This window comes from Halichoeres trimaculatus, unplaced genomic scaffold (genome assembly GCF_033239565.1).
Source record: "Halichoeres trimaculatus isolate MK-OKI-2021-1 unplaced genomic scaffold, fHalTri1.1 fHalTri1_scaffold_13, whole genome shotgun sequence".
NCBI lineage: Eukaryota > Metazoa > Chordata > Actinopteri > Labriformes > Labridae > Halichoeres > Halichoeres trimaculatus.
This window is the reverse complement of record NW_027437191.1, coordinates 1,644,454-1,666,689: the sequence shown is the minus strand read 5'-3', so window position 1 is coordinate 1,666,689 and position 22,236 is coordinate 1,644,454. Positions and strand designations below refer to the sequence as shown.

At 45.8% G+C, this 22,236-nt stretch overlaps 1 protein-coding gene across 8 annotated transcripts in view; it reads left to right on the top strand.

Moving 5' to 3' along the window:
* Nucleotides 1–22,236, top strand: part of LOC141801485 (kinesin-like protein KIF13B) — a 65,245-nt gene that overhangs the window by 7,713 nt on the left and 35,296 nt on the right. For all 8 annotated transcript variants that reach the window (XM_074684523.1, XM_074684526.1, XM_074684530.1 and 5 more), the window contains 13 exons: nt 4,393–4,405; nt 4,495–4,555; nt 5,635–5,727; nt 6,522–6,702; nt 6,978–7,065; nt 7,177–7,311; nt 12,946–13,058; nt 13,417–13,528; nt 13,910–14,122; nt 20,505–20,615; nt 20,967–21,101; nt 21,188–21,318; nt 22,127–22,213. In XM_074684523.1, the coding sequence (XP_074540624.1) occupies nt 4,393–4,405; nt 4,495–4,555; nt 5,635–5,727; nt 6,522–6,702; nt 6,978–7,065; nt 7,177–7,311; nt 12,946–13,058; nt 13,417–13,528; nt 13,910–14,122; nt 20,505–20,615; nt 20,967–21,101; nt 21,188–21,318; nt 22,127–22,213 (1,473 nt within the window). The remainder of the gene's footprint in view (nt 1–4,392; nt 4,406–4,494; nt 4,556–5,634; nt 5,728–6,521; nt 6,703–6,977; nt 7,066–7,176; nt 7,312–12,945; nt 13,059–13,416; nt 13,529–13,909; nt 14,123–20,504; nt 20,616–20,966; nt 21,102–21,187; nt 21,319–22,126; nt 22,214–22,236) is intronic.

Here is a 22,236-nt window from a genome sequence, read left to right as displayed (position 1 = left end):
CATTTTAATTTAAAAATGTTGCAAAAATTTGAAAAATTAGAAAAAATGTCATAACAAACATTGAAACACAGCTTAACTTGTTTTTTTGTTGAATGCTGATGTATTGCCGTATTCAAGCATTAACTGTAAGTAAAACCAAATTCATGCTATGTGGATTAGATGTTCAAGTGAAAAGTTGCAATTGTGGAGGAGATCATAGTGCAGCATATGGAGGATGCATTGTACAGAAAGAAGCAAGAGAAGCCCAGAGTGTCAAAATAATGGAGAATGTGTCATACGCAGAAGCCCTTAAGAAAGTGAGAAGAGAGGGAGCCCACAGCTTAGGTGGAAGCTGTGGAAAAGGACAGAGGGACACAGTGCAGGTAGATGGGGTGGATATTAAAAGAGTATACCACAGCAAGTTTCTTGTGGTGATAATTGATGATAAACTAAACTGAAGGCCTCATCAAACATCGACAAAGTCAACTGGCAAGAAGCATTTCAGCACTGAGCAAATCAAAACACATTCTGGATCACAAATCTCTCTACATTCTCTACTGTTCACGGACTTTATCCTATTTAACTTACTGTGCTGAGGTCTGGCACAATACCTACAAATGTACAACACAACCACTATCTATACTGCAGAAAAGAGCCGTAAGAATAATTCATAAAACATTCAAATTTGTGGACTTGGCTTGTTTTCAAACAGCACAAATCATGTACAAAGCAATAGATATTCTACTTCCTGGAAATATTCAATTTTTTTTTTTTTTTTTTTACAGAGATGGGGATTACAATCTAAGGGGAGAGCTCATCTTTAAACATCATTAAAGGGGACATATCATGCTGATCCGTGATTTAATACTTACATATAAAATAATAAAGTTGAAAACAAGACCTTTCACCCCCTGAATTTTCAAAAAATGAGATATTGTATTTTTTCTGATATCCTAGAACGAGATTTGATGCCTCTGAAAATAGGTCATTGCCATTTGGCCGCAAGATTTTTTTTCGACCTTCGTGACGACACAAGGATCCTCTCTTTTTATTGGAGTAATCTGATAAAGCAGATCCTCCTCTGTGATGTCAGTTAGTCACACAACCGCCACCGAGGGATACACCCCAAGAGCCGAGTATAAACTCACCACACTGAAGGGTACTGAGATGATCTGTGTCCAGGTGGATTTTCTTCCTCCTGAGCTGCAGAACCATCCAGGTCTGACTCGGGGTCCAATACAAAAGGACGTATCCTACACTCTGCCATTTTATTAGTGCTATCAATGCCTTACGGTGAAGTTTTGGCAAACAGCAAACTTGCTCGGAAACGGAGCGTTTCAACGAGATCTTCAGAATGGCCTAAACTGAGGATATTGAGAAGGCTATTGTGGGGCATTGAAGGAACTTAATGACTTGTACTGAGGGCAGAAATGCTTTACAGGCATCCTAGTCTGGCATAGTGAAAAGGAGAAACAAGCAGGATATGTCCTCTTTAAAGAGTTTTTGTGTTTCAGTTTGTGGAGTGAGGCTATTAGTCAGGGCTACTAAGTTCAGCCAGATGACTTTGTAGGATGAAGATGGAGATTTGTAAAACTATACATTTTTGGAAACCTTATAATGTGACAAATCAGAAAACTAATGTTGCCATTTTTTCTGAGGTCATTATAGCAGCCATCTTGGAGCTTTAAAAAAGGCTTCTTTCAAAAACGAGTTTCTCTATATCTTACCTCCTAGATGACCTAAATTCCTGATTTTAATGGTTGAATCTACATTGTTGGGGGCAAGGAATCCAATGGAGCTGACTACATTGTAAATAAGACATGCATGGGTGGGTATTTTGCATTTTAATCATGTCTCAGTGTTTTATGTGATAAAATAGCTGGCTGTTTTGATTGAAACATGCCTGGCTTTTTTTTCTTGCATTTTGTAGAATGGTCCCCCCAATAAATTCAAAAGGTCCCTATAGAGGCGTATATTTTCAGTTCACTCGATATGATGCCTTCAAAAACTGTGAGCACAAATAATCTGATGCATGTAGGAACAGTTTTGACACTAAAATTGATGTAACGGAAAGAGAATAGAGGTGTGGTAATCTGATAGAAAAAATGTGATCTCTCTACTTAAACTTCACAGCTCATGATAAATACAGAATACAACATTAATTTAGACACCAATAACAAAAGCATCAATAACAAAAAATCAACAAGAAAATGACCAATCAACACAAGGCTGTTATATCAGTACTTTGCTTTCCATAATCGTAACATCACACAGTGTTTCATAGAATTGGCATAATGAAGCAATCAGGTCATCATGACTATACCTTATATCCTAATTGAATTTTGATTTACCGTAGCTCAACTCTTATGTTACCCTAATTCAAGATTCCACTGGCTTCTACATTTTTGGCTGTGAAAAAAACAGATGGTGCCAATACACCTCCAAATAAATCCAGGTATGTTGCTTTATCGGTGTAATGTTGATGCTGGGCCTACATGGCATGGCCAAGGTAACTCTAGTTAGCAACTGCATTGTGTCAACTGAAAGGTTTATAATAACATATTAATATAATAATAATATAATAATAATATTACATTGTTTGGACGACATACATATCCAAATGACTATAAAATACCATTTCATCGTGTAAAGATGCAAAATACTCAACCATACATGCCTCAATTAGAAGGAAGGTCAACTCCATTGGATTCCTTGCCCCCCAAATTGAGATTTAACCATTGAAACCATGAATTTAGGTCATACAGGAGACGAGATATGGAGAAATTTGTTTTTGAAAGAGGCCATATTTAAAGATCCAAGATGGCTGCCACAATGATCTCAGAAAAAATGGCAACATTGGTTTTCTGATTTGTTTTGTCATAAGGTTTCTGAACATATATAGTTTTAGAAATCTCCGTCTTCATCCTACATATTGACCGAAGAAACCTGACTACATGGAGCAGGTTGGTGTGGAGCTGGAGCAGTGTCCAAGCCGAGCGGCAGCCTCCATCTAAGAATAAGAGACAATGCTGAAGTGCTAAAGTCTGCTGTTTCTCCGCTTGAGGCAGGCTCCAGAAATACAGGAAGTCACATACACACCAAGCCAAAAACAGCTGTTTTCACAGTATACAAAATATAAACCTTTTTACAGCCTGGTTCAAAAACGTCTCTGTCTGAATCGCTAATTTCCCTTTCAGCACACTCTGTATGGAGGATGTTGATGTTTTTCTAACTCTGCAGTTCAGAGGATATTAAGATCATGAGCTTGTCCAATCAGAGCATCAGCTTAGCTTACGTGACTGACGAGCAACCTATAGCTGTATCTGAAGTCCCTGTCACTTCCAATATGGCCTGAGATAGCGTATAAGCTTCAAAAACCTGTTTCTGTACTTTATTTCTTGTATTATTTGCACACGTTTGAATTAAAGCATTCTTTCATAGATTAGACACAATGAAGGTGGCTCATCTCATGCAGTGTTAGATTGTCAGTCAGTTCTTCAGTAAAGAGCCCCTGAATGCCAGGCTGGAGAAGCATGGAGCTCCATCATCACCTTGATTCACACAGCTGATTAACCATCATTAAATCCCATGATGCATGTTTTCATGGACTGAATGTTGGACTTGGAAGCAAACTGGAGCAGACTTGGACATGCTGTGTCACGAATGCTACAGACTGAAGGACAATACCGTGACTCTGCTCTGAAACAAGGAGTTGGTCTGATGATGGCGTTTGGCGTTTGCTGGAATATGATGATGTGTGTGACAGATACATGGCTGCTCTCGGATGAAGCAGAGACGCAGTGACTGTCCTCCATGGCTCTGAAAAAGCAGAGTTTGGGATGGATCTGTGTGTGTGAGGACCTGAGTGTAGCTGAAGGAGGTCTCACCCCCCTCTCTGTGTGCTCTGAGCCAAAGAGGATGATTATCTCCTTGACAGATTTTAAAGATCACTATAGTTAAATAAAACATCCCTGACTCTTGACTCTCACTCTTCCAGTGAGGCTGACCTGAAACCATGTCAGACTCTGCTCCCCAGCACTGATTGCTGTGTCTTTTTGACGTAGAAAGGATGTAAACAGGCAAGAGAAACTATGGGGCAACTCATATGACTGTGTCTATGCAAACCACCATATCGCTCAGTGCACGGCTGATTCAGATTAACTCTGAAATTATCCTAGATTATAGCAAGGAGTAAATTCAATGATAATCTGGCCTAGTAAAAAGTCAGCCAGCTTCTTAATACTGTAAACCTGAAGGTTTGAGGCTCGTCCCGTCGTAATCTCCTGGTTTCCCTCAGCTGTGTTTGTCCACAGGCCTTTGACAGAGTGAAGCCTGTTGACACATTCATGTTGACTGAACCTGTTTTTGTTTGCTGATGTTTCATATATATATCTCCTTCTCTTTTCTCCCTAGGAGCCAGCCAAAGGTGAGCATTGAAATGATCTTTTCACACTTTGAGTCAGACGCTGCCTGGTGACACGATTCATTCCTCACCCTCTCTGTTCTTCTCCTCAGGTTTTTGCTTATGACTACTGCTTCTGGTCAATGGATGAAACATTAAAGGATAAGTTTGCAGGTTAGTTCCTTCAGATTTAGGGAGATGTTTTTATAGTGTTGGCTGCTTGCTGACTGGTCTCTAGGTGACACAGGTGTCTGTTGGGAGGTTTATTAATATACTGACCTGTTTAAGTCAGAGGCATCCAAACTCCTTTCAAAGAGGGACAGGTTTGATTTGGTGGAAAAGTCCGAGGTCCAGCTGCTCTAACTGACAGATCTATGAAGAGTTAAAGTAACACATGAGTGCTCTATGTGTGAACTCTTCCTGTGAGTGATTTCTGTTAAATCAGTCCCTCAGTGAGCTCAGACCTCCTCCTTCCATCGGCACAGACTGATGACATCACAGCCCACCTGTCCCTCAGGTGTCTCTGATCCAGATGATCAGTGGTCAGTTTTCTGCAGTGGTACCTGCTGCCTAAACATCAGCAAGCTCTGCTTCTGACCAAGGAACATGCTCTCCATTAGGGGGCGCTGTGGACAAAATGTGTCAGGATGGTTTTATGTCAGGATCAAGAATCAGGATCTGGATTTGACCAGGATTGTTTTCAGTATTGAGACTATTTAGACCTCAGACAACATTTTTAGACCCAAACATTTCTGATTCATTCTTAGTTCTGCTTCAGTTTTTGTCTTTTCTGCTCCGTGTCCTCACTTTAATCTGCTCTTGTGTCACTGAGGTGTTTTTGTACTCTCACATTTTCACATCCTGATAAATCTGTTCATTTAAAGTGGTCAGCTGAAGAGTTGTTGACTTTCTGAATGTTCAGAGCTTTAGCTTCAGACCAGCAGCCTATAAAGAGTCCAGATGGAGTTTAGAGAGACCTCACAGACAGACTGTGGTTTGGTCTGAGACCCCGACAGAAAATGTGAACGTGCCCATCATTTAGAGCATGATTCATCTCAGCGGCATCATTAATACATTATTAGATAGAATCTGGAGGTTGTATGGAAAGTGATTAAAAGTAGAAGTTAATGTTATCGTGTATATTTTGGGCTGAAAGCCTCATTTTAACAGTCCTTGGTTACTTTAGCTGTCTCTAAAGAGTGGTAACTTTAGTGATATCAGGTTTTAAAATTGTTTCCTCCCTGTTTCCTCAGGTCAGGACGTGGTTTTCCAGAGCCTTGGGGAGAGTCTGCTGGACAATGCCTTCCTGGGCTACAATGCCTGCATCTTTGCTTATGGACAGACAGGTAACATGCACACCTTGGTTATATACTGTACATTAACACAGTCATTAACTGTTTTGTTTATAACCGATAAATTGGTTTTAGCTGGAAAATATGACTTTCTAAAACGTGACTTGTTTTATTTAATGCTGCTAAACAAATGAGCTCTACCATAAGGACAGATATGCGTACAGACATGTTGTGTATTGACGGTATGCTAAAGGTTTTTTTGAGCTGGTTCTGAGTTTGTATTGGCTGGAGAACAAGAGAAGTAGACATTGTGCCCCCTGAGAGTGAGGAGAAACGATCGGTCCAGAGCACACAGCAGATAACTTGGATCCCAGTGACTTTTTGAAGACCAGGGGCCACATTTATAAAAATGTGTAGAATCCTCACTAAAAAAACACGTGGCTCTATAAACTGTTCATATGCCCACCTGCACACAGTGCTTCCTTGATAAACCACTTTTATTCTATCATTTTTGTCATTTATTTCAACATTTATGTGTCCTCATCATAAAAGTGACTTGTTGGAGATGGTTCTGTCAGTAGAGTTTGATACTTAGTGATGAAATGCAAAAGAGACATCAACATGTATCTGCAAGCCCCTGTCCCAGTCTGTCCCAGTCTGTCCCAGTCTGTCCCAGTCTGTCCCAGTCTGTCCCAGTCTGTCTTTTCTTCCACTCACGCTGAAGACTCTTCTCCTCCCCTCCTGATTGGCTGCTGATTCACCTTTGTTCACTGTGGCACTGCAGTTTGTCTCTAGTCACGAGAGCAGCTTGGTTTTACATGCTCACCACTCTCCCTGTGTGCCTCCAGGCTCGGGGAAGTCGTACACCATGATGGGCTCTGAGGAGCAGCCTGGCTTGATTCCTCGCCTCTGCAGCTCACTGTTCAGCAGGACTGTGCAGGAAGCTCAGGAGGGAGAGGGCTTCACTGTGGAGGTCTCCTACATGGAGATTTACAACGAGAAGGTTCGAGACCTGCTGGACCCCAAAGGGTGAGAAACTGGAGAAGGGTTGGGTTGGTGGTACATTTTTTTATTCAAACACTGGCTTTGGCAGCATACATAAAGGTTTATACCATTAAAGCTTATTCTGAATATGAATCTCCTGTTAGTGTCAGTGCAGTGAATCCAGACGGACTCTGCTTGTATGTGTTAGCTCTGAGTTAGAGGATCACACGTCTCTTGGAATTCCTCATTTTTCTTTCTGTTTCACTGAGATTGACAGAAAAAAAACAGATGAGTGTTTGCTTTTTACTTTGTCCCTGCAGAAACCGGCAGACGCTCAGAGTGAGGGAACATAAGGTCTTTGGGCCTTATGTGGACGGGCTCTCTCGTCTGGCTGTAGCCAGCTACAAGGTAGAGGAAAATAAGGATCTCTGTATATTCTCTGCCTCTCTGTGGCTTTCATGGTTTCATAGAGAACAGTGCAGACCAGATGTGTTTGTTTGTGGTGACGCTCTCTGACAGGACATCCAGTCTCTGATGTCAGAGGGAAACAAATCTCGAACCGTGGCAGCCACCAACATGAACGAGGAGAGCAGCAGGTCCCACGCTGTGTTCAACATCATCCTCACACACACACTCATGGACCTCAAGTCTGGGGTGAGACACACACACACACACACACACACACACACACTTCAACTTCAACTTCAACTTTATTTTATTTGTATGGCACTTTTCATGCTTCTGCAACACAAAGTGCCTCACAGAGGATAAAAACAAAAGGGAAGACCAAAAAAACAAAACAAACAAAGACAAAGGAATACCATTAAAACCCCAAACCTCCCACCCCCACAAATATACCCACTGAACACGGTAACACCCACGCACATACATAGACATACATACCGGCACACACAAACATACACGCACACACACACACACGCGCACACACACACACACGCACACACACACACACACACATAGACAGGCTGTTGATGAGGAGACATGGCTGGGCACCAAGATCTGAGGTGAGGAAAAAGCTACCTTTGGGGGCTGCGCACACCGGGAGGGGCCATGGCCCGTGGCTGAAAGGGGCGCCACCCCAGGGACCACCCCAGCCCAGGCAGACAGGTGGCTCCACACCAAGGTGTAGAGCTCACTAGCCACCAGGGCCGGAGCCATCCATGGGACAGCGCCCCAATCAGTGGGCCAAAAACAGCTCCCGGTGTGGCAGACCCCCAGGAGGAAACACTGGAAAACCGAGGGACTAAAATAGTAGAATGAGATAAAAGGTCTAGAAGCTAAAACTGAAGGAATAAAACAGTAGAGATTAAATAAATCTTTATCCTAACATAAACATCAAACAACATTGAAATGAAACAACATAATAGAACAGGATAAACTAATCTAATAAATAGATAAATAAATAAATAAATAAATAAATAAATAAACAAAACAGAATTAATAATAATAGTAAAAAGTAGAGTAATAATAAAAAAGTGTAAAGATAGGGGTAAGCATAAAAAGAGGTTAATCTAGTCAGTTAAAAGCCTGATTAAAAAGATGGGTCTTGAGCCTCTTTTTAAAAATATCAACATTCTCTGCGCCCCTGAGGCTCTCCGGGAGGCTATTCCACAATCGGGGACCATAATAATAGAATGCCGCCTCCCCGTGAGTTTTAGTTCTTACTTGTGGTATTGTTAAAAGGCCAGCACCGGAGGACCTCAGGGTCCGCGAGGGTTGATAGGGTAAAAGTATTTCAGATAGATAAGATGGGCCAAGACCGTTAAGACACTTAAAAACTAATAAAAGAACCTTAAAATCGATCCTGAAACGCACGGGGAGCCAATGCAGTGATTTTAAAACAGGCGTAATGTGCTCCCGCCCTCTGGTCCTCGTCAGCACTCGTGCGGCTGAGTTTTGCAATAATTGTAAATTGTGTATGTTCTTTTTGGGAAGACCAGAGAGCAGGGCATTACAATAGTCTAAACGACAGGAGATAAAAGCATGCATTAGCACCTCCGTGCTGGCCTGAGAGAGAAACGGGCGGACTCTGGCTATATTCTTAAGATGGTAGAAACCTATCTTCGTTATGTTTTTAATGTGTGGAATAAAAGTGAGCTCAGAGTCCAAAATCACGCCCAAGTTTTTTACAGATTTTGAGGATTTAAAATCCTGTAACTTAGGTAAGAGTTTCTCTCTCTGGCCTTCAGGACCAATAACTAAAACCTCTGTTTTGTCCTGGTTGAGCTGTAGGAAATTAGCTGCCATCCATGACACACACACACACACACACACACACACACACACACACACACACACACACACACCTCTGAGCCCCTTACAGGATCATGACCCTCTCTTTGGAGACACCCTCTTTCAGTGTGCATAAATGGAGCTCAGGGGTCTGACACTTGCAGCTCTTCAGTCTTCTTTAGTGGCTCCTTTGTGAATTGAGAAAAAAAGATGATCAAGTTTATTCATAGTTATTTCTTAATCTAATTCTTAATTTATATTTATCATATGATATTTATATTTATAATTAATATTTATTTTGTTTTTGTTTGTTTTGTTGCACAGCTATCCTAGAGTTCAAGGTGATACCTTTATCATCAAATTTAGAAAAAAAGTTTGAATGACTCGTCAAAAATGTAATAGAAAAAATGTAATAAAACCTGAAATGTAACAACTCGTCGATAATGCAACAAAAGTGCTGAGCTTGTAGTCATTCATTCATTCATTTTCTGAACCGCTTGTCCTGTTCAGGGTCACGGGTGGCTGGAGCCTATCCCAGCTGTCATTGGAGCTAAAGGTGGGGTACACCCTGGACTGGTTGCCAGCCAATCACAGGGCTGACACAGAGACAGACAGACAACACAAAAACAGACAAAGGATAAAACTCATTCAGCTCTACAAGCTGCATTGTTTTGCGTCTCTAGACGACTTTTCTTTGGTTGAAGACGAGGCAAAGTGACGCTTTGATTGTAAAGGTTGCAGACCCCTGAACTAGCTCTGCCTGCTTAAGGTGATGTTTTCTGTTAAGTTGATTCTGATGGTAGAAAAATGTGACCAAGGCAGTGAAGGACAACAAAATAACTTCATCATTTAATTTAGAAGTGATTATCATTATTATTATTATTATTATTATATGCTTGATAAGCAGCTGTTATTGTCTTTAATCACTGTATGTTGTTTTGAGTGTGTTCTTTTATACTGGATTTGAAAGCAGATAAGATGGATAAAACCCCTCTGGAGAGTTAGACTTTCATACTGTGTTTTCAACATGTCCCAGAGTGCTGTTTCCTTCCACTAATGTGTTTGCAGAAACCCTGTATGCATGAACAACAGAAACATTATGATCCCCACCGTAGTTGTTCACATCGCTTCCTACGTTGAGTAAACATCATCTGGGGCCTCAGATAAAAAGAGTTTCGTTAATTTCTTACTGTAACATGGCGTGCGCTCGAATGCAGAAGATCCATCTATCCATCCATTTTCTTCCGCTCATCCGGGGTCGGGTCACGGGGGCAGCAGCCTAAGCAGGGAAACCCACACTTCCTTCTCCCTAGCCACATCGTCCAGCTCTTCCAGGGGGATCCCAAGACGTTCCCAGGCCAGCCGAGAGATGTAGTCTCTCCAGCGTGTCCTGGGTCTGCCCCGGGGTCTCCTCCCAGTGGGACGTGCCCTGAACACCTCCTTCCTTCCACCAGTTCACAACATCCTGAGTCGAGGTCGAGCAGCGCACCGTCCCCACTGAGCACAGTGTTTACAGTGCTCTGCTTCCCCCTCCTGAGATGCTGGATGGTGGTCCTGAACCTCCGAACTGAAGCTGTCCGGAAGTCGTTCTCCATAGCCTCACCGTACTCCTCCCATGTTTGGGTTTTTGCCTCGGCAACCGCTGAAGCTGCATTCCGCTCGGCCTATCGGTACCTGTCTGCTGCCTCAGGAGTCCCACACGCCAAAAAGGTACGATAGGACTCCTTCTTTAGCTGGACGGCATCCCTCACCACTGGTGTCCACCAGGGGGTTCCGGTGTTGCCGCCCCGACAGGCACCAACCACCTTATGGCCACAGCTCCGATCAGCCGCCTCAACAATGAAGGCATAGAACAAAGCCCATCCGGACTCAATGTCCCCTACCTCCCCCGGAACACAGTTGAAGCTCTCCCAGAGGTGGGAGTTAAAGCTCTCTGACGAGAGACTCTGCCAGACGTTCCCAGCAGACCCTCACGATACGTTTGGGTCTACCAGGTCTGACCGGCATCTTCCCCCACAATCGGAGCCAACTCACCACCAGGTGGTGATCGGTTGACAGCTCCGCCCCTCTCTTTACCCGAGTGTCCAAGACATGCGGCCGCAAGTCCGATGACACGACTACAAAGTCGATCATCGAACTGCGACCTAGGGTGTCCTGGTGCCAGGTGCACATATGGACACCCTTATGCTTGAACATGGTGTTCGTTATGGACAACCTGTGACGAGCACAGAAACCCAATAACAAAACACCGCTCAAGTTCAGACCGAGGGGGCCGTTCCTTCCAATCACGCCCCTCCAGGTCTCACTTGAAGTCTCCCAGTAGGATAAGGGAATCCCCAGATGGAGTACTCTCAAGCACTCCTTCCAAGGACTCCAAAAAGGGTGCATACTCTGAACTGCTATTTGGACCATAGCCATAAACAACTGTTAGGATCCGTCCCCCCACCCGAAGGCGGAGGGAGGCTACTCTCTCGTCCACCGGGGTAAACTCCAACATACAGGCACCAAGCCGGGGGAAAATTAGTATCGCCACCCCTGCCCGCCGCCTCTCACCATCGGCAACTCCAGAGTGGAAGAGAGTCCAAGCCCTCTCGAGAAGGCTGGTTCCGGAGCCCTTGCTATGAATCGAGGTGAGGCCGACTATGTCTAGCCGGAACCTCTCAACCTCGTGCACCAGCTCAGGCTCCTTCCCCGCCAGAGAGGTGACATTCCACGTCCCTAGAGCTAGCTTCTGCAGCCGAGGATCAGTCCGCCAAGGTCCCTGCCGCCCAACTCACACTGCACCCGACCCCTATGGCCCCTCCTGAGGATGGTGAGTCCATGGGAAGGGGGTCCCACGTTGCCTCTCCGGGCTGTGCCCGGCCAGCCCCATTGGAACAGGCCCGGCCACCAGGCGCTCGCCATCGAGCCCCACTCCCAGGCCTGGCTCCAGGAGGGGGCCCCGATGACCCACGTCCGGGCAAGGGAAACATCAAATCGTTTTTGTTATTCATCATTAGGGGTCTGTGTGAGCCACACTTCGTCTGGTCCCTCCCCCAGGACCTGTTTGCCATGGGAGACCCTACCAGGGGCATAAAGCCCCCGACAACTTAGCTCCTAGGATCATTGCATACATCTTTTGAATGCAGAAGATATATGCACAAAAACATCCATTTAACACACATGTTGTTGTACCCCACCCTCCCCTGTCCACGCCCCCATTTAAATACACAAACCACATTTAAAGGGGTCCTGTACCTGAGATTCCCCTCTCAGTGTATTGTCCATGGTCCCTTTATTTTACCAGGAATAATCCCGTTGAGGTGTGTTTCAATGTGTTTTAATGAACTGTAAAAGAAGAAAGGGGCTTTTGAATAATTATATTGTTTATTATTATTATTATAATTATTATTATTATTATTATTGTTGTTGTTGTTATTGTTGTTATTATTATTAGACTAGAACAGAGTAGAAAATACTTATTTATCCCCGTATTAGTATTAGTATTAGTATCATTCAATACTTTTAAGGTACCAAACAAATTCCATCTGTGGTACCTACCGAGTACCGATTCACGTAACATCAAAAAGTACCATGTTCGGGTACCTAAACGCACCTTGTGACTGTGAGGGAGTGGAAGAGTCGTTGATTTTTCCGTGCTGGACATGAACACAGCGTTGCAGGGTTATAATGAAGAATAAATATGTTAAATTGAAAAAGTTTGAGATTTCATTATTTAATAAATTAATATCTGTGCATTAACAGAGAAAAGTGCCAGACACTGAGTATTGATACAGATTACTGGGTGCCAAGCATTGGTAAAGTATCATTTCACATGTGAAAGGTTTCCATTCCTACTCCTGATACATCTGAACTTTGCCGTGAAAAAGAGCGTACGCTACGTTTTTGAGCTTTGGTGCCCTTTAAACACAAGGCCCCTGTTTTTTACATTTTCTGATTTATTTCACTTTTTTAGCAACTGGTTGAGTCAATCTGGACGACACTTAATAGGGTTTTACTGTAGGCTTCATTCCTCTGTCTGTCCGTCTGCTGTAGACAAGCGGGGAGAAGGTGAGCAAACTGAGCCTGGTGGATCTAGCCGGCAGTGAGCGAGCAGCAAAGACTGGAGCAGCAGGGGAACGTCTGAAAGAAGGCAGCAACATCAACAAGTGAGTCCAACAGTGTCTGACACCAAACACCCTCTGATCCACCAATGGAAGAAGGGACCAAGCTTCCTCAGAGATGTGATGCTGTTTGTTTTTCAGTGCCGTGGTTGTGCCAGTGGATCTAACGCAGCGCCCTCTTTTCTCTCCCCTAGACGATTCAGATCAGAGAATGCTTTGTGTTTGGCAGCAGCAATCAGTCAGCTTACTTTGAATCTTATCAGCTTGTAGAGGTCCTCTAATGTTTTCTTTTTCTCCTGCTGCTCTTTGCTAAATCCAGTCCCCGTAAACCCCTCCATCTCTGTCCACTGGACTGATGTAAGGTCTGATTCTTCTGATGAGCCCTTCAACGTGTCTCCTCCAGGTCTCTCAGCACTCTGGGCTTAGTGATCTCTGCCTTGGCTGACCAGGGAGCAGGAAAGAACAAGAACAAGTTTGTTCCCTACAGAGACTCTGTGCTCACATGGCTGCTCAAGGTACACAGGAAGAGACAAACCTTACTCGTAGTAATTCCACTTCCCAAAACAGACTTTTCCTTTTCCTTGCAGCAGAAATAGAGGTTGTTGTTAAAAGTCCCTGTCATTGAAATGCTCTGGCTTTATTCTCTCCCTTACATTTTTAAGTTGAGACATCGCACAGTAAGTAAAAAGTCTTCTGCTGGTTTTGGTCCCCATGTGACTTCTCAACTTGAAGAAATCCCTCTTTAACTCGTTATGCTCACAGTCCAGAGCTTTATCTTTTTTATTTATTCCCTCTCCAAACCAGGGGAGTGATTTTTCCTTTCCTCTTTAGAGTCAAATCCGATATTTGACAGCGGTTGGCACAGAGGACGTTACAGCTGTCTCTTTGACCTGCAGGACAGTCTGGGAGGAAACAGCCGCACAGCCATGGTCGCCACCATCAGTCCCTCTGCAGACAACTACGACGAGACGCTGTCCACTCTGCGTTACGCTGACAGGGCCAAGAGCATCGTCAACCATGCCGTGGTCAACGAAGACCCCAACGCACGGATCATTCGTGAGCTCAGAGAAGAGGTGGAGAAACTCAGGGAGCAGCTGACTGAGGCCGAGGTGCAGATTAACTTCAGATAAATGGTTTCATTTTGACTCGCAAAAGTAAACGTTTCAATTCTTAAATGTCCCCTAAGAGCAGTTTGGTTTGCAACAGAAGTTAAAACACACAGTGGTACAATCCTGACAGCACAGTCAAACCATACAGATACAGCATACAATACAACTTCACTGGTGCATCATTTCAACCTGGCTCACCTACAACCTGCTTCAAAAAACAATGTGGCTGAAACTAATGATTTTCCATCTGGCCTTGCAAGTACATGATCCCTTAGATGGCAGGATCTGGACTCTGATCAACTTTTTGTGACAGTTTAACAATGTTCCTGTCATGATGTGAGATAACTGAACCCAAAAGCAGGAGGATGCAGAGGAAGCAGTTTCAGGAGTTTTATTGCACAGAGAGGTGAAGGGGAAGAAGTCCAGAGTGCAGGTGTGGCATGGGGCAGGTGAAGGCAGGAGAAGGCAGGAGAAGGCAGGAGAAGGCAGGTGAAGGAAGGTAAAGGAAGGTAAAGGAAGGTAAAGGAAGGTAAAGGAAGGTAAAGGCAGGTAAAGGAAGGTAAAGGAAGGTAAAGGAAGGTAAAGGAAGGTAAAGGCGAGTAAAGCCAGGTGAAGGAAGGTAAAGGAAGGTAAAGGAAGGTAAAGGCAGGTGAAGGCAGGTAAAGGAAGGTAAAGGCAGGTAAAGGAAGGTAAAGGAAGGTAAAGGCAGGTGAAGGAAGGTAAAGGAAGGTAAAGGAAGGTAAAGGCAGGTGAAGGCAGGTGAAGGAAGGTAAAGGCAGGTAAAGGCAGGTGAAGGCAGGTAAAGGAAGGTAAAGGCAGGTAAAGGCAGGTAAAGGCAGGTGAAGGAAGGTAAAGGAAGGTAAAGGAAGGTAAAGGCAGGTGAAGGCAGGTAAAGGAAGGTAAAGGCAGGTAAAGGCAGGTGAAGGAAGGTAAAGGCGGGTAAAGCCAGGTGAAGGAAGGTAAAGGCAGGTAAAGGCAGGTGAAGGAAGGTAAAGGCGGGTAAAGCCAGGTGAAGGAAGGTAAAGGCAGGTAAAGGCAGGTGAAGGAAGGTAAAGGCAGGTAAAGGCAGGTGAAGGAAGGTAAAGGCAGGTAAAGGCAGGTGAAGGAAGGTAAAGGCAGGTAAAGGCAGGTGAAGGAAGGTAAAGGCAGGTAAAGGCAGGTGAAGGAAGGTAAAGGCAGGTAAAGGCAGGTGAAGGAAGGTAAAGGCAGGTAAAAGCAGGTGTAGTGGCAAACCCTGCCATGAGTTTAAAAGCCACCTGAATGAGGGGAGCCTCAGCTGTTGTTCTGACGCGTGTCCACTTTAAAAATAAGTCCAGTACTCGCAGGTCTGTTCCATAATCCGTTTGTTTTTCTGATGGAAGCTCATTGTCATTCCTTTCTCATGAATCCCCCAAAAAATCCAACATAAAGACCTTTTTCTTTTCTTTTCCACGGTCACAAAAACGTCTGGCTTCACTCCTCTCACCCTGAAACAAAAGACTGACTGACCCCCACACCTGAACTGACTGCCCTAATAAACAAAAACTCCACCCACAACCAAGCAACTCAAACGGTCTAAATAAAACTATGAATCAACATAAACTAACCACTTAATTATTTTTAAAGCTAATAAATTTAAATGAATTCTATACCCAAAATAAATCATACGAACATAAAACTATAATTAATTTTCTTTTCCATAAACAATTTAAAATGGCCTCTACAGCAGGTAAAGGCAGGTAAAGGCAGGTAAAGGCAGGTAAAGGCAGGTGAAGGCAGGTAAAGGAAGGTAAAGGCAAGTGAAAACAGGTGAAGGCAGGTAAAGGCAGGTGAAGGTAGGTGAAGGCAGGTTGGGGCAGGTGAGAGAAGGTAAAGGCAGGTGAAGGCAGGGAAAGGCAGGTAAAGGCTTGTGAAGACAGGTGAAGGCAGGTGAAGGCAGGTGAAGGCAGGTAAAGGCAGGTAAAGGCAGGTGGGGGCAGATAAAGGCAGGTGAAGACAGGTGAAGGAAGGTAGGGGCAGGTGAAGGCAGGTGAAGGCAGGTGGGGGCAGGTGAAGGCAGGTACAGGCAGGTGAGGACTGGTGAAGGCAGGTGAAGACAGGTGAAGCAAGGTGAAGGCAGGTGAAGACAGGTGAAGGCAGGTAAAGGCAGGTGAAGGCAGGTGAAGGTAGGTGAAGGCAGGTAAAGGCAGGTGAAGGTAAGTGGCGGTATGTTAAGGCAGGTGGAGGGAGGTGAATGCAAGTGAAAGCAGATGGGGGCAGGTGAAGGCAGGTGGAGGCAGGTGGGGGCAGGTGAAGACAGGTGGGGGCAGGTGAAGGCAGGTGGGGGCAGGTGAAGGCAGGTGAAGGAAGGTGAAGACAGGTGGGGGCAGGTGAAGACAGGTGAAGGCAGGTGAAGACAGGTGAAGGCAGGTGAAGGCAGGTGAAGACAGGTGAAGGAAGGTGGGGGCAGGTTGGGGCAGGTTGGGGCAGGCAAAGGCAGGTGGGGGCAGGTGAAGACAGGTGGGGGCAGGTGAAGGCAGGTGGGGGCAGATGAAGGCAGGGGAAGACAGGTGAAGGTAGGGGCAGGTGAAAGCAGGTGGGGGCAGGTGAAGGCATGTAATGGGAGGTAGGGGCAGGTGAAGGCAGGTACAGGCAGGTGAGGACTGGTGAAGGCAGGTGAAGACAGGTGGAGGGAGGTGAATGCAAGTGAAAGCAGATGGGGGCAGGTGAAGGAAGGTGAAGACAGCTGGGGGCAGGTACAGGCAGATGGGGGCAGGTGAAGACAGGTGAAGGCAGGTGAATGCAGGTAGGGGCAGGTGAAGGAAGGTGGGGGCAGGTGAAGACAGGTGAAGGCAGGTGAAGGCAGGTGAAGGCAGGTGAAGGCAGGTGAAGACAGGTAAAGGCAGGTGAAGGCAGGTGAAGGAAGAATGGGGCAGGTGAAGGCAGATGGGGGCAAGTGAAGGCAGGTTGGGGCAGGTGAAAGCAGGTGAACACAGGTGAAGGCAGATGGGGGCAAGTGAAGGCAGGTGAAGGCAGATGGGGGCAGGTGAAGGCAGGTAAAGGCAGATGGGGGCAGGTGAAGGCAGTTGAAGGCAGGTGAAGGCAGGTGAAGGCAGATGGGGGCAGGTGAAGGCAGGTGAAGACAGGTGAAGGCAGCTGAAGGCAGATGGGGGCAGGTGAAGGCAGGTGAAGGCAGGTAGGGGCAGGTGAAGGCAGGTGAAGACAGGTGAAGGCAGGTGAAGGCAGATGGGGGCAGGTGAAGGCAGGTGAAGGCAGGTAGGGGCAGGTGAAGGCAGGTGAAGGCAGGTAGGGGCAGGTGAAGACAGGTGAAGGCAGGTAGGGGCAGGTGAAGGCAGGTGGAGGCAGGTGAAGGCAGGGAAAGGCAGGTGAAGGCAGGTGAAGGCAGGTAGGGGCAGGTGAAGGCAGGTGAAGGCAGGTAGGGGCAGGTAAAGGCTTGTGAAGGCAGGTGAAGACAGGTAAAGGCAGGTGCAGCTGGTGGGAGCTGTCCAGGTCTGTGTTGAGGGGAAACTGGGAGAAGTCCACACACAGAAAACACAAGAGTCACCACAGCTTCTTAGCTAGGGCTGAACAGGTGGGGGCAGGTGAAGGCAGGTGGGGGCAGGTGAAGGCAGGTGAAGGAAGGTGAAGACAGGTGGGGGCAGGTGAAGACAGGTGAAGGCAGGTGAAGACAGGTGAAGGCAGGTGAAGGCAGGTGAAGACAGGTGAAGGAAGGTGGGGGCAGGTTGGGGCAGGTTGGGGCAGGCAAAGGCAGGTGGGGGCAGGTGAAGACAGGTGGGGGCAGGTGAAGGCAGGTGGGGGCAGATGAAGGCAGGGGAAGACAGGTGAAGGTAGGGGCAGGTGAAAGCAGGTGGGGGCAGGTGAAGGCATGTAATGGGAGGTAGGGGCAGGTGAAGGCAGGTACAGGCAGGTGAGGACTGGTGAAGGCAGGTGAAGACAGGTGGAGGGAGGTGAATGCAAGTGAAAGCAGATGGGGGCAGGTGAAGGAAGGTGAAGACAGCTGGGGGCAGGTACAGGCAGATGGGGGCAGGTGAAGACAGGTGAAGGCAGGTGAATGCAGGTAGGGGCAGGTGAAGGAAGGTGGGGGCAGGTGAAGACAGGTGAAGGCAGGTGAAGGCAGGTGAAGGCAGGTGAAGGCAGGTGAAGACAGGTAAAGGCAGGTGAAGGCAGGTGAAGGAAGAATGGGGCAGGTGAAGGCAGATGGGGGCAAGTGAAGGCAGGTTGGGGCAGGTGAAAGCAGGTGAACACAGGTGAAGGCAGATGGGGGCAAGTGAAGGCAGGTGAAGGCAGATGGGGGCAGGTGAAGGCAGGTAAAGGCAGATGGGGGCAGGTGAAGGCAGTTGAAGGCAGGTGAAGGCAGGTGAAGGCAGATGGGGGCAGGTGAAGGCAGGTGAAGACAGGTGAAGGCAGCTGAAGGCAGATGGGGGCAGGTGAAGGCAGGTGAAGGCAGGTAGGGGCAGGTGAAGGCAGGTGAAGGCAGGTGAAGGCAGGTGAAGGCAGGTGAAGACAGGTGAAGGCAGGTGAAGGCAGATGGGGGCAGGTGAAGGCAGGTGAAGGCAGGTAGGGGCAGGTGAAGGCAGGTGAAGGCAGGTAGGGGCAGGTGAAGACAGGTGAAGGCAGGTAGGGGCAGGTGAAGGCAGGTGGAGGCAGGTGAAGGCAGGTAAAGGCAGGTGAAGGCAGGTGAAGGCAGGTAGGGGCAGGTGAAGGCAGGTGAAGGCAGGTAGGGGCAGGTAAAGGCTTGTGAAGGCAGGTGAAGACAGGTAAAGGCAGGTGCAGCTGGTGGGAGCTGTCCAGGTCTGTGTTGAGGGGAAACTGGGAGAAGTCCACACACAGAAAACACAAGAGTCACCACAGCTTCTTAGCTAGGGCTGAACGATTGCATCATTCATTAAAGCAGGCAATAAGTCCTGCTACAGTCTGACCAACACAACAAACAATTCTGTCAACATATCAACACTTTTTGAAGTAGCCCAGGCCCACATGTAGGGATGAAATGAACTGATGCATGAGAAACTTATCTTAAAGTAACTGTTATTTAACCATATATAACCAAATATAATATAACTGTTATATAACCATCATTAAATACCTTAAATAAAATCAGAGCAAGGAACAAAGCGCTGCAGAACAACAGGCTGCTATGAACAATGACATGAAAGACAAAGGTGAATCCTGTCTTTGATGCAGGGTTCCTTAAAAAGTGGAAAATGGATTCTTATCAAAATCAACAATCATGTCTTTTGTTTTGTATACATTAAAGCTATGGTGTACGATCTGGAAGCTTTGTACATCTTAATAACACCGTTTATAGGGCTGTAATGGTCCTATGGTCCAATCTACACAATTTAAACACCAAAAAGAACGGAAAAAAATCCATTCAGTATACCTGCTGCAAAGCTGCATAATAGTTGACCAATCCGGACCGCATGGCATGTACAGTTCGGATTGGTCCGTAAGTCCATCCAATCCTCTGTCTCCCTCGCTTCGCACCCTCATGCCCATGGTCCCACCTAGTCCTTCCCCACTACCCCTCTCAGTCAGCTAGCTGCTCAGCTACCGAAGTGTCATGGAGCCAGAGAAGACCAAAACCAGGAAGCTGTTACTGTTACCCTCCACAGGGAAGGGAAGAAAACGAAAAAGTTTCAAGGAAAAGGCTGAAGCAAGGAAGAATTATGAGCGATTCAGGTGCCAACAGAGACTGAATATTGGAGAAATGTACGACCAGTGGAAAAAGCTGCAGAGGGATTTGGGAGAGACAGCAGAGACAGCTGAGTTTCTGTTGAACAGGTAATGACTTTGTTTCCCACAGTGGGCGATGTCAGCTGAAAAACTCTGGTTAGTCTGAGCCTGTACTGGCTAATGACTGAACGCTGCTGGTCGGAACGGGTCGGCTCTGTCAATAGATGTTAGCATAAGTTAGCCACACATCTATAGCATTGCAAACTGAGCTGGTGAGGACACGCCCAGAAAGGTAAAGCCTCGCCCACAGTCAGCTCTGCTCTGATCAGCTGGCAGTGACAACGCCAGACCTGGTTCTCCGGCTACTTCATGGTTTCAATCGTGCCGGTCCAATTGAACAAGCTACCACTGTGTGTTACAAGGAGGATGACTGTTTTTTACATTTTCTGCTGGCTTCTTGCTCTGTCGGAGGGTGCGTGTTGTTAGGAGGCGAAGAAGGGCGATACGAGCAGGGGGGCGGGATCTTGGAACGCGGAGGGGAGGAGTGAGTGAGGCTGCGTTTTTCAAATGTGTCTCATCAGCCAAACTGGGTTTCAGATCGTAGACCATAGCTTTAAGTCGCAGATAAGAATCATCACACCATCACACTAAATTGTTGAGAACAGGAGTTAATATTTTCAACAGCTTGTGTGTTTTGAGAGTGTAATGCAGCTCTTGTCACTGTCAGTCTATGAAGGCTCCTGAGCTGAAGGAGCGGCTGGAAGAGTCTGAGAAACTGATCCAGGAAATGACCGTGTCCTGGGAGGAGAAACTGAGGAAGACTGAGGCTATCGCACAGGTAACAAACACCCGAGATACTTCAGCCCCTGAAACATGTCTGTTATAACTCAGAGATATCTGCTCTTCGTGGTCTTACAGGTGAATTAACTGTGCATCCTTTTCTTTCACTCAGCCAGCACACTCAGTAGACTGATCTACTGACAGATTAACTCCTTTGAGTTAATCTGTAATCTGAGGCTGTAAGAGCTGGAATTTTTGATGCTTTTTGATGTCGATTGAATGAAACTGTAAGGTGATTGTTTTCATGGTGGTCTTCACCGTTTAGCTCGGTGTATTTGCAGCCTGACGGATGAGAGAACAGAATGAGCTGTGTGGTCGTTGACTTAAAAAGTCATGGATGTTTCTCCAGGATCGGCAGCAGCAGCTCGAGAGTCTGGGCATCTCTCTGCAGTCTTCTGGAATCCGAGTGGTAGATGACAAGTGTTTCTTGGTCAATCTCAACGCTGACCCTGCCCTGAACGAGCTGCTGGTCTACTATCTGAAGGTACTGGAAACATGCCCCGCTGTTTAACCTGCCTGAACCAAGGATCTTTGTGTCAGGTCCAAGTCTCATCTGTGTCTCCCGTCCAGGAACACACCCGTGTTGGCTCAGCTAACTCACAGGACATCCAGCTCTGTGGGATGGCCATCCAAGCTGAACACTGCGTCATCGACATCACAGAGAGCCATGGCGTGATGCTCAGTCCTCATCGCAATGCTCGGTATGTTCTCTGACGGAGAAGATGACTGAGTTTAATAAGAAGGTTAAATGCAAAAATGACACAGCGTATGTAAAATAAGATGTGGATGTTGAAGCTTGTTTATTGTTTAAAATTATAATGTATAATGTACAAAAATGTTTGCAAATTTTTGAAAACTTTTTTAAAATAAAAAAAAATTGAAATGAATTTTAAATTCTTTTTGCAAATTTTGCAAATTCTGAATGTTTTTTCAACTTTGCAAATTTTTCACATTTCAAAATTTTGTAGAATTTTTGCAAAGATATTTTTTTCCAATTTTTTTACTAAATTTTTTTTTTCTTTTTTTTTTGTTTTGTGTATTGAGTCTCTTGAAATCGTAGTCCCATTAAGATAAATTGTCATTTGAAATAATATAGACATTTTGTTAACAAATGATTTGCTATTTTAATAATCCATATGTAAAAATATGCAATCCGTGTTATGTTTTGTTTAAAATAATAAAACAGGAAAATGCATTGTGCAATATGAGATGCATTGAAAATGGTATTATGACAGCATCTAAAAAAAAAGAGAATTAAAACGAAGGAGTCTTGAACACGAGCAGCAGGTATGATGAAACAAGGAAGAGGGCGCTGTCACGCTGCAGGCCTGAGGAAAACCTGGACTTCCCATGACCCCTGCTCTGAGCTCTGCTCCTCCGAAAGCACACAGGAAGAATCCGCTGCTCGCGTTGTTTAATGTACGATTGTTCTGCACTGTGTTTGTTGCTGAAGGATCTTCAGTTCAGCTAGCTCACTTCATACACACCTTCATTTTTTTCCTGTGGCAGAACATGTGTGAACGGGGCTGCAGTCACCACTCCCATCCAGCTCCATCACGGGGACCGGATCCTGTGGGGGAACAACCACTTCTTCAGGTGTGTGATGACTCTGGATTTCT